Raw genomic sequence first — 12,106 nt, 5'->3', positions numbered from 1 at the left:
TTTCCACGGGTTCACAGCAAAAGACTTGGACCGAGCCAGAGCTGCTTGTGCAGTGCTGTCGATACGCTGTAGAGAGACCTGTTTCCTTCCCTCCAGATGCTTTCCCATAATCGTGCTTTGCTTTTTTGGCATGCCCCGCAGCTTACCTCTCGCAGCAGGTCGCTGATGGGAAACAGAATAGGAGGCCTAAGCAGGAGACAGTTGAGGGCTTTGCACATCAGTCTTCCCAAGTTCATTTTAACTTTTGGCAGTAAAGGAGTTTCTGCATTGCCTGGAGGACTAATCAGCAGAGCTCGGGGGAAACCTACCTTCCTCTTCCTCATCTGTAAGCCTGGAGCAGCATGTCACCAGTAACCCTCAAAGGGCTGCTGAACCTGGCTGGACGTAACCCTGTCATAGTTAACTCTAGCTCTGAGATAAAATCTAATATATGCAGGGAAAATTGTCTTGTATCATATTCCCAGAAGCTGGAGAGTCAGAAACCGAGCACAGATTTACCACTGGACATCAAGGCGCTGCTGTCTTGTGGCAACCTGCATTTCAAGTACAACGTTGTTAGATAACGTGATTATAACTGATGATACGAATTCATTTTCTCTCACTCGTTCGAAGCACTGATTAAGTAAAAATGGTTTAAAGGCTCACAAGGTTTCTTCTCTTGAGGTTTATTTATTTGAATTTCAAGTAAGAAAATGTGTTAGTTGATGTAGAGATTTTTTCCAAGTCTTGGAAAAATTAATTCGCATTCTGTTTTTACTGAAAAATACACCGACTTTAGGCACGGCCGTACACTTCTTGTTCTTCCTCTGAATGTGATACCTCTACAGTAACAGTCTGTGTGCCCTTGTTTGGAAGTATAACCTAAGGTAGCGTGGTAACTTCACTTCCGAAGTGAGGGATGAACTTATGAAGAGTATGAACTTTTCATTGGGATGCATTTGTTTTGCAAAGTATAACAGGAAAATAAAAATTGAACTTAAGGGTAGGTGTACTTTATTTGTCTTAATTTGTTGGCCGGGCCCATTTGGACTGAAGCGCTAATCCCGAACTTAATGAGGTAACGCCTGCCTTAAGCGGGTGCATTACCTTTGACTAGCTCTGATGATTTGTTCTTCTTTTTAAAGGGTAGCATAATAACAAGTGTTTTCTTTAGAAATTCTACCAATTTAAATGAGAGACACAATACGAAGGTTTTGGGTCTTTCTGGATCATATTTTTTATTGCTACGAACTTGTTATTGCCTCTTTTCCTCATGCACTTTTGCAAAAATATTTTGAAAATGATCAAGAGGAAGATATGTTTTAGTCCACCTCAGGAAAAGTTTAAGGATGTAGAGGTAGCTCTGATGGCAAACAACATAATACCATCTCCCATCTGACAGCGTGCTCCTTTAAAGCAAGTCTTTTCTGTCCTACGTCAGGAAAAGGGAATAACATAAATAATGGTACATTTTCATTTCCTTGCTTTGATCTGCATGAACAATGGGCATACTTTGCATGTTCTTTTCCCTCCCCACTTCATATTTTAAGGTGAACAGATCATTAATGTTTTTTTTTTTTATTTTATTTTGGGTTTGCTTGACTTCAGTAACTAAAAATAATTATCATGGCATAGCTGAGCCATGTCCTTCAACACTCTTGAGCTTCCTGGGTTTTCAAATAAAATCACGAACGAAAGAGAGCAGTATATTTCAGAAGGTTCTGGCACAGCTGTGCATCGTTGCCATGAAGAAACGCTGTTCTTTTTGCATTGATATGTTGGATGTAAAATAAATTATGACATAAGACATAAAGACTTGAGCATTTTGGTGGAAATAAGTAAGATGTTATCATTCTGTTAAGCTTTTGTGTAGATAACTCTTCAAAGCACAATCACTGCAGAGTGCCTGACAAATGACCCAGTGACATACTTTGAGGAACGTATCACTTGTTGCCATTAAAAAATGGGAGTACCCAAAAGTCAGTTCAGCGTTACAGGTGAAGAATGGGAACCGACATGCTTAATCCTTTATTATGTTAGAATTAGATTTTCTAGTTTGAAAGGAGGTTATCAGATTTAAATTAAAAAAATACAGATTATTTTCTTGCCATAACATGGACATGGACACTTAGTGCCTGTGAGAAAATTGAATTTCAGTCATCTAAATTCAATCAGTCATGATTTCAGCACATCATCTTACATGTAGTCTGTATGTGAACCACATCGTGCCTGTTTTAAGACACCTGCTTTCCTACAATTTTGTTGTAAAAGCACTGGAAGTTGGTTCTATCTAGGTATAATTACAAACGGAACACTTGTTTGTGAAAGCCTGGTTGAAAAGTAGGAGAGCAGTTCAGCTGGAGTGCGTGAATGGGAGCTTCTTTTTCAGGTTGGATAAGAACCTCTTTTGGCCACAGTCTGCTGTTCCTTAGAGCCAACACTTAAGCTTCAGACTATTAGACATCTCTTGTTGTCTTAGTAAGACCAAGAGCCTTGGTACTGGCAGAAAAATACATTTTGTATTGTAAGCATGAAAGACCAGGTATATGGATCCTGTGAATGGAGGGGAGAGGAGAGGACAAGGAGTCTGTGTGAGAGCTTCTAATGAGGATGCTTATAGACAAAGTATTTCTGCTCCAGCATTTTATGTGCATCATCTCTGCACCTCACAATTTGAAATTTATCTCCCTGCCTGTGAGCTAGAGGAACAGTTGCTAAAGCATCCCGCAGTAGGGATGTAGACCTGATTTTCACATGCACTGTGTAGGGCAGGTGCATTCGGGCCGATGTGGTAGGGAAGGGGTTGTCAGTGTCTGGGCAAGGAGATGGTAGAAGGGAGCTGGTGGCTGCTCACTGCGACTCATCCCTGAGGACCACGGCTGGGGCAGAGGGATCAGAGCAGACCATGAATAGTTGTCCCACTCAGTTGCCAATGGAATGCAAACCTTGAACTTCCCGAGGTAGTGATGGAGCTGGAAGAAACCATGTAAGGAGAACATGCCTGGGTGGAATGGGTGGAATGAATGAATGCCTGGAACTAGTCATTGACATAAAAAAAAATTAAAAGACTGCAAAAAGTAATTAGAATTGCTGTGATTGAAGTGGAACCTGATCTGTAAACTAGTGTGTAAAATTATTTTTTCTCATAAGGAGAGTTGCGAAAATACTTTTCATCAGTTTCCTATTCCTCATCTCATCTCTTAAATCTTAGCTGGCCTAACTTCATAACCAGGAAACTGAGAGCTTTTACGTTTCAAATATTAATTTCAAATATTTTTTTCTTTGATCATGTATTTAAAAATGGCTTTTGTAGAACTCAGTTTTAACTATGGGGAAATGAAATTTTTATGCAGGCTTCATGCAAAATGAGTTTTCAGTAATCTGGAATATACAGCTACTTTGTACCATTATCATTAAATACTTGGCTGGAAATTCTGTATTGTTGTTTTAACATTTGGTGTTCTGTCTTGGGAATGGGTGGTGCTTCTTAATCTGCTTCTACTTAAATCTTGGTGGAGAGAGTCATATTTTGTTATGAGGTAAGGTTTCAGATTATTTATTGGCACAGCTCTTCCCAACTGAAAAAATATTTACCAGTGAGGAGGCAGGATACTACTGGAGTATTAGCTTACTTTGTCTTCAGCCTATTGCCTGGTGCATTAGGGGTGGTTTGGCATGATGCTTGCCCTTCCTTCCTCCAGCCTGCCTGGTGGGATGCAGCCTTGCTGTCCGGGGCACTGAGCAATTGCTCGCCCTGTGGCCACACATTCCCCCTTGTGGGTATCTCCTCAGCCTTCTGGCTATGGCTGCCTGTAGCATCTGGTTCCTCTCAGATGCGTCCTCTGTCCAGGGACTGTGTGGTGTGTTTGCTGGGGAGGTTGGGTGTGATGATTTCATAGGTCTTTTCCATCCCTAGCGGCTGTGATTTGTTTCTGATGTAGGAGATAAGCCTGCACACGCCTCCCAGGGCTTGCGGCTTCCTTTAGTGATTTACAGGCAGTCAAAAGAGTAGGTTATGGGAAGAGAGGGGGGAAAAAAAAAAAGCGGGGGAGGCATGGGCACGACTTCTTGCAAGTGAAACCAAAATGCCCTGATGGAGATTACATACGTCTCATCCAAGGACACGCAAAATTCTATAAAGAACTTTTTTGATTTCAGTGGACTCACTCTCCCAGTGAAACAAGTTTCTGGATATAATTTTTTTAAAATACTCACAGGGGAAAAAAAGTTATATAAAGTGTTTGTGATACATACTTTATTGACTCTATGGGAACTTTTTCAATAGCTGCACATAAGATACTTGCTTATAGCAAGACAGCTAGAATTGTTATCTGTACCTGTTTTTTTTTCTCTTTACTTTCTTTTTGAAATAAGGAAAAGGAGATTGTGGTGGGGAAGATTCTGAGATCAGTGTGCCTTCAACCCATAGCACAACTGTTGCTGTAATACAACTTTTTTCATGGAGGAGTTGGGGCAGGGCAATGAGATGAAAGGTTCAGCTGGTTTTCCGATACATTTATGGGTATCTGTGATGTTAGCCATCTGAAATAGTGATAACATTGGCTACAAAAATGATTGTGTCCAGCTGTTAAGAACATTTTTGAACATTGTGATCGGTAGTCATAGAGATGAATATTTGGTCAGGTCAGTCGTTTTCTGGCATTATAGTTACATTGGATCAATTCTGTCATAAGTATGTTGGCTGAACGTTTGTCAAACTTATTGCTTGTTGTGTACAGCTCTCAACTGGTTCGTAGTTTCATGACGGTAAGTGGTGTGCAGAGCTCTTAGTCCTGGTCCCAGAGGCTTTGCATGGGATGACATACCTGACTTACAGTATGTGAGTTATAATTGCTAGAATATGAATCATTTTTTTGTTACCAAAAAAAAAAAAGGTTGGGCTCATATAACTGAGAATAATCACCGCTTTTCTCTGTGTTGATAATGTTGACTGTTAGGGCAGAGGCTGCCTTCTTTTGCAGGGGAAAGCGTGTCTTCAGCATACTGTTCCTGGTACAAAAGTCACTGCAGCGTCTTTTTGTCCAAATTTACTTGCAGATTCCTCAGTAGGGTTTGACCTGACGCTGGTCAAGCATTATGATTTATGTGGCTCTCTAGGAGTGGCATGTAAGCTGATATTTGCACCAGAGGCGAGAGCGTAAGCAGTTTGGGTAAGGCTGAATGACTGCTGAGACCCTACGTTTGCAGGCAATCACAGGAGCATTGAGGGACTTCTGACCGACGCCTGAATCAACTCATTGCATTAGTCGTTTGTCAAGCAAGTAAATCTTCTCCCACAGTTTTGGCTTTGTTTCCGTGCATGGATCTCTAAGGAGGGTTAGGCCATCCTTGTGTCCTCTGAGGAGAAGATGGAGCTTTTTTAGCTTTCTGCCTTTTCCGCCACAGTTATGCTCTTCTCCCCTCCTGGATGCTCAGCGGTGCCAAAAACCTGCTATCCTGATAGGATTTGTAGCTGTTCTTTCTTGGCAGGAGTGTTGGGCAGGGTTGCGTCAGAGCACTTTTGGCCAAAAAAGAAGCTGGAACGCTTGTCAGTCACAAATCAATTCATAGAGAGGCTCGCCGAGTTTGTGACACTTGGTATTAATTTACATTTTTCAAAATATTCCCCAAATCACTGTGTCTCCAAAGTAATTTTTACATTCAGGCTTGAGGCAGTGCTGTGCCTGTATTTTGCTTTTTTAGTGGCTCTTTATACCTCTGCCTCTGGTGCTGTCCCTTATCTCATGGTGATTCCGGTAATTGGTACAGGACCCTGTTTCAGAGGAGGGAGGAAAGGAAGACGCTTATGTCTTTGATTAGAAGAATTTTTGTAGTAACCATTTTTGCTGCAACATCTGTCAGGTTGAACTAAATCAGAGGCACTGATTAGCAAACATGAACTGAGAAGGGAAAAAATGCTTTAATTGGTATTCTTCAAAGGCATTGATGTTTGCAGATCAGGTCATCTTGCATTCCTGTCAGCTGGCCTGGTTTTCTGCTGTCATATAATTTGACTGTACTATTTATAATTGCCTATTTACTGTCTTTCAACCCTTTTCTTTCTTAAGTCTCTCCAAGTTATCTTGTTGGCCAGGACTTTGGACAACGATAGGACTTTTTCTTTGAAAGTATGTAATCCCCATTAAATATTATTGGTGCCGACTGGTCTCACTTGCCTGATTTCACAGTTTGTTTACCTGACTTTGTTTTAAATGCTATCGTTCCTAAATTTCATGTGGTGTAAGAATCAAGCCATTAGTTTGCATTTTTTGGTTGTTGAGAATATTGCTGTATAAATCTAAATATTATAATAAGGTGCATATTGAGGAACGTACTACTGACGTTAAATGCTTGTCTTGTTTTGGGCTGTCCCTAGCTTCAACACGCGGATGTAGTGATAGTTGGCAGTACGAAACCGGATGATGTTCCTGGGAGCTGGATAAAGCCTGGAACCACCATTATCAGTTTTTCTCGCGACTTGCTGTCAGGTAAGAGGCATTAAAAGTTCTTGAAAGTGATACACACCAAGTCTTTGCGATACGTTTGGGGCGTGTTGGTGACAACACAGTGTGGTTAGAAGCTGCATTTTCAGGAGAAGTCCTTTAAAAGTGGGTGTTTGTGTACAGAGGATGTGCATATGTGTGTCTAACGTATAAATAGGAAAAAAGATGTCAAGTGAGGGAAGAAAGGCTGGAACAGATTCTTCATACCAGGATTGTTAAATAAGTGATGATCCTATGGATTCAAAGAATACAGAGGAAAGACTTTTGGGTCATCATATGAGCTATTATTTAGTGCTGGTTTGTACAGTATGTTATGCTGTGACTTCTGTGGACCTACCTGGAATATGGGGAAAAGAGAAGAGGAACAAAAATGTCACAGAATCACAGAATGATATGGGGTTGGAAGGGACCTCTGAAGATCATCCAGTCCAACCCCTCTGCCAAAGCAGGACCACCTAGAGCAGGTTGCACAGGAATGTGGCCAGGCGGGTTTTGAATGTCTCCAGAGACGGAGACTCCACTGCTTCTCTGGGCAGCCTGTTCTAGTGCTCTGCTACCCTCCAAGTAAAGAAGTTCTTTTTTTTACTTTCTCTCTTTCTCTCCTCCTCATGTTTAGATGGAACTTCTTAAGTTCTTGTAATCCTTCTAAGCAGAAACCTCTTAGGTGTTGGACTCGGGGTGGCGGTGCAGGTCTCTGAAGGCAGGATGTGTCAATCCTTGTAGCCTGAGCAGGCACCACTAATGACTGAACTCTCCTGGCTCTACGTGCTGCCTGGTGCAAGCCCCACGTTCAGATACCTAAATCTCTCCTTCCATTGCAGAGGGAGACTTCAGAGACTTAGAAGTTATGCAGGATAACTGCATTGCCATGTCTTGAGACTTAAGTGTTTTCATGCCTTAGTTGCTATATACAACTATAGATAATATTAGTGGTTCCCTTCCCTAAAAGAGTGCTGTCAGGAAAACTGCATTAAAACATTCTCATGGTGTTCACGTACCACGCTAACAATCATTCTTAAGGCAGGAAATGTAAGATTTGGCATAAGCATATAGATTTCTTTGCATTTTTCGAGTTGTATCAGTGGGCTGTGCTAAGTAGAGCATTTCTTTGGAAAGGCAGCATGAGATTTTTAGCAAGATAATTTAAATAGAACTTATCTACCGAATGCCTATCTGTCTTTATGCTTATGCTTTTGAGCTTGTCAGAATCTTGGAGAAACTCTGAAAGAATAGCAGAAATGCATTTTAGCAGCTTTAAAAAATGCTGGCCTCAAGACTTACTAAAGAGGTACATGAAACACAGGTGTCTGTTTGACAGGAAGAATGCACTTAGTTTAATTGCAAGATATTTATTAAAAGCCTATTGTGGAGCAGTCATGACCTTGGAGAAACAACTGAGCTAACAATCGACTCTTCACTTTCAATAGGTGGTGGATTCTGGCTGAGGTGCTTGGAAATTGTTCTGGGTTTTTTCTTGCTTTAGAAATGTCCAACTTAACATCTGTGGGGTCACGGGAGCTGCATGAAGCCTGAAAGCAACAATGGCCATGAAATGAATTTTTATTCTTGCTAGATGATAGCTAGATTTCTATCTAATGTAGGTATACATGTAGTTTAACACACTTGCATGTTCTAAGAGCACTCAAAATTTTCAAGGACATGGTTGAGTTGGGCAGCTGTAATGATGTAAGCCAGGAGAGTAGAGCTAAAAGTGCTTGCTCCAAAGTGACAGAATTCTTTTTCAAGTATGTTTTTAATCTGATCAAAGATTTGTCGACGATCACAATTTTAAAACGTTCTACAGTTTCTAGCAGTGCAACATTTTACTCCATTAATGATTTTGGAATCAAGTGAGTGCTGGTAGTGTCTTGCAGGAAAATGCTTTGTATGTAAAAGTACAGAAAGGAAAATCAAGGTCCTGAACAAAACTTAAGGATGCCAAAATTATTTGGGATTTGATGTCCGGCTCCTTTGGGGTCACTTGAATGCTGAAGCCCCTATGGTTTGAGTACGTTAGTGGGAAATTCAACCATTTCCCCACCTCTTCACTGTTCTAAACTGCCCGAGCAGACAGGTAGTGCATGACAGCGACTCTCACCCATCCGCACGATGGGGTACGAATAGATGGGCGATGGGCCTTCCTTGGGGCGAGTCAGAGGAGGGAGCACAATGTTCAGCTGATCTTCTGGCCAAAATTCAAATCAGAGAGCGCTATTCTGGCTCCCATCTGGAAAATTTATCCTAAGAGAGCTGTTGCAATCCTGTGACTGTCTTGCTAGCTCGTGTGTGTGTGACTTTCACCTCTCACTTCACCTTCACCCCGACAAAAGCCTGGTTAGTCATTTGTGGGGTGAGTGTGTGAGTCGCATAGGCAGCCGGAGAGAGGTAGTTTATTGAAGGTAAATGTCTAATTCTGATATGTATTTACACACGTGCTGGCTCCACCCTGATAAAGAAGTCATATTAAGCCAAATAACATAAAAAGTTGAAATGTTTCTGCTAAGCACAGCTGTCTGAAAGGGGATTTTAAACTTCATTCTTCCTACTTCATTTGTCTCTTTGGCAGCTCTCCCAGGCTGGTCTCAAAGCAACAACAGTCAACTTAGGACTGTGATAGACTCTTCCAGTAAAACTCCTCTGTCTGAGTCTAAAACTGAGCATCTCCAGGAGATTTTTCTTTTTTTTTTTTTTTTTTTAAAATGGCAAGTATTAATACAAGCAGAAGGACTTTTCAGATGCTTTCTTAATTAGAGTTCAGTGTCAGGACTGTCACCCTCTGCTTGGTTAGCTTTGGCACTGATGTACAGATGTCTAGTGACAAGAAAGTTTGAGAAAGGGTTAGAAAACATACTGAATGAGGCTGAGGGTGTCTGCAGAAAGCGTTTCTTGCTCTCCCCGGTGATGGGTGCGAGAGATGGAGCTGGGTGTTGGGTGGTGGGGTGCCATGCTGCCTCCTCTGCACGCCACCGCCTGCCGCTCCGGCTCCAGCCTGAGGTTTCTGTCCCCTGCCACCCCCGGGACCCTTGTCGGGAGGGGTAATTGTGCAAGGCAACGTGAGCGTTTTATGGTCGGCACAGATGGGATGAGCAGAGCGAGAGCTTGACCAGGTCAGGGTTTGCACTTCAGTTCCCCTGTGGGCGAAAGGCTAAAGCTGTCAGCGTACGCTTGTTATTTTTTTATTACAGTTATGTCTACACCCTTCAGAGTGTGACTGGGGCCTTGATACACCCACAGAGACGAGGATGTGAATTTTGGAGAAATTGTGCCTAGATAAAAGTCTATAAGCAACAGAAAAACAAGCCAAAAGAAGGATTACAGGAAAATGACAAAATAATATGTTTAGTTAGAGTAGCTGAAGTATGATTATTGTATGATATATTGCCACTAGAAACAATTATAACTGTCTTCAGAATTTCTACTTTTAATGTCACATCGATGAAGATAACTTTTGCTGCTCAAAAAATTTTGCATATTCTGATTCCAAGTTATAAATCCCATTGGACAATATTCCTGTATGGTATTCTGTGATCCTTTCATTGTTCTTTCTTGCTGTAGTCAGTGTGTGGAAGACAACAATCTTTACCATGCTCATTTAGGTGTTCAGTTTAAAAATATATGTAGGTTTTCAAATCCTCATAGCTGTCTGGCTTTTTGTTTTGGCTTGGGGTTTTTTTGTCCAAAAGCAATTATTTGGAACTTGGAATTAATTTCTGTGTTTCCTAATTTTCTTTTTCAAGTATGTGTATGCTTTGTAATATGCATGTGTGTGTTTGTGTAATATGCTCTGAACCAGTTGGTGTCTGGGTTTCACACTATATCCATCCTCCTGGGAGATTTGAAGTATTAAAGAAGCCACCTATAATTTTGTCGGTGACGTTGTTAAATTTCAAGTCAACATTCAAAAATTTTTTGTTTGGAGCTAGCTTTCAAATACACATGCTCCCACTCACAAAAGCTTTGTGATTTATAAGTGCAATACTTTTATTTTACAGAGAAACACAACTATGGTCAGCAAAACAACCATGCTGCTGAAAACACTGTTGGTTCTCTTGCAATAGCAATGCGAATGCAGGTTAGTGTAACTTCAAACACTGTAAATTTCGTGTTATTTCTGTGAATTGTAGAAATTGCTTCTACAGTTTAGATTTTAATTTTTGTTTTGCTCTTTTGAACATCTTACCTGCCTTCCGTTTTTACTCAGCTAGTTAAGGTGGGTCATCCCGGTTACATTTAGTTAGAGAAAGGTAAATTAAAAATCAAACATGTCGTAATTCCAATGATTACAGTAAAGCTTGGCAGAAGCATTTGTATCAATAGACTAACATTACTTATTCTGGTAAGACAGTGAAGATCAATTCTATCTGTGCACATTTTCGTGATGTGATGATAGAGGGTCCAAAAGTTTGTTTTATGTCGAAGCAGCATGAGGCAGTCGGTGAACAATTAAGATCTTCAATTATTTTTAAGGTGTGAGAGAATAAAATTTTACCAGAATAAAATTTCCAAGTGCCTAATCAGAGACTTTTCTCTGCTTCTTAAATGTTAGTGGTCTTGTCTCTTTCTGAAAGGAGGACAAACAATAAGACAGTAATAGTGCAGTGATTGTTTTATTCTTTCATCCTCAAACTATGAAATGGAAAGATTTTTAAGTTTGATTTTTGTTAACCTTTGCCATACAAGTTATTTCAACATACTTGTTTGAAATTAATGTTCAGCATTTATGATGCAGCTGGTCTGTGCTGTTTTCTTGTTTAAAAACAGAACATGGTGAAAAACACAGAGCGATGGATCCAGTCCCAGCAGTACAGGAAGTGGGACCTCCGCTGCTTGAAACTGCAGCCTCTCTCCCCAGTGCCCAGGTAATAAATAGGGTTTTTTTTAAATTAAAAAAAAAAAAAAAAAGTAGGCAAATGTTAAATGTGACAATGAACCCCAAAAGTGGTCCGTGCCTAATTATTTTTAATCTACTTATGTGGACTACATGTTGTGCCTTTTTGTTGTATGCCTCATTGGGACCGCGTCCTTCTGTTTCCTATCAATTTTTACTTTTATGATATAGGTTGGAGCCAAGCTTTATTTAATGAAGACTTAGAACTGGAAGGTTTCATTGAGGGAGGGAGGCGAAGCCTTGTGTAGCGTCTACAGGAATAAAAAATACAAGAAGTTCCTAATAGCTAAACCCTAATGTAGGAAGGTGTTTATGGATCTAGTTAAGGCTCAGCAGTTTCAATGGCATTTGGTCTTGTGTTTATTTTCTTCCCTCAGTAGAAGTACTTTCTTCTGCATTAGACTTTTAAATTCCTGTGTAGATGTGAAAAGCAGGAAGCGTATTTGTTCTCGTAGCCAGAATTTTTTCAATCACAGAATCACATGGGGTTGGAAGGGACCTCCGGAGGTCATCTAGTCCAACCCCCCTGCCAAAGCAGGTCCACTTAAAGCAGGTTGCGCAGGAACGTGGCCAGGCGGGTTTTGAATGTCACCAGAGAAGGAGACTCCACCACCCCCCTGGGCAGCCTATTCCAGGGCTCTGCCACCCTCAAAGTGAAGAAGTTCCTCCTCATGTTTAGAAGCAACTTCTTATGTTCAAGTTTGTGCCCATTTCCTCTTGTCCTGTCACTGCCACC

The 12,106-nt window shown here is 40.9% G+C and overlaps 1 protein-coding gene across 1 annotated transcript in view; it reads left to right on the top strand.

Annotated features, from left to right (window-relative positions):
• MTHFD1L (methylenetetrahydrofolate dehydrogenase (NADP+ dependent) 1 like) overlaps window positions 1–12,106 on the top strand; it is a 158,100-nt gene that overhangs the window by 11,274 nt on the left and 134,720 nt on the right. Inside the window, exons 8-10 of the mRNA XM_074144426.1 lie at window positions 6,356–6,467; window positions 10,475–10,554; window positions 11,244–11,341. Coding sequence (XP_074000527.1) covers window positions 6,356–6,467; window positions 10,475–10,554; window positions 11,244–11,341 — 290 coding nt within the window. The remainder of the gene's footprint in view (window positions 1–6,355; window positions 6,468–10,474; window positions 10,555–11,243; window positions 11,342–12,106) is intronic.

Source organism: Numenius arquata, chromosome 2, assembly GCF_964106895.1.
Source record: "Numenius arquata chromosome 2, bNumArq3.hap1.1, whole genome shotgun sequence".
In the NCBI taxonomy this organism is placed as follows: domain Eukaryota; kingdom Metazoa; phylum Chordata; class Aves; order Charadriiformes; family Scolopacidae; genus Numenius; species Numenius arquata.
The sequence above is the reverse complement of the archived record's forward strand: the minus strand, read 5'-3'. Positions and strand labels throughout refer to the sequence as shown.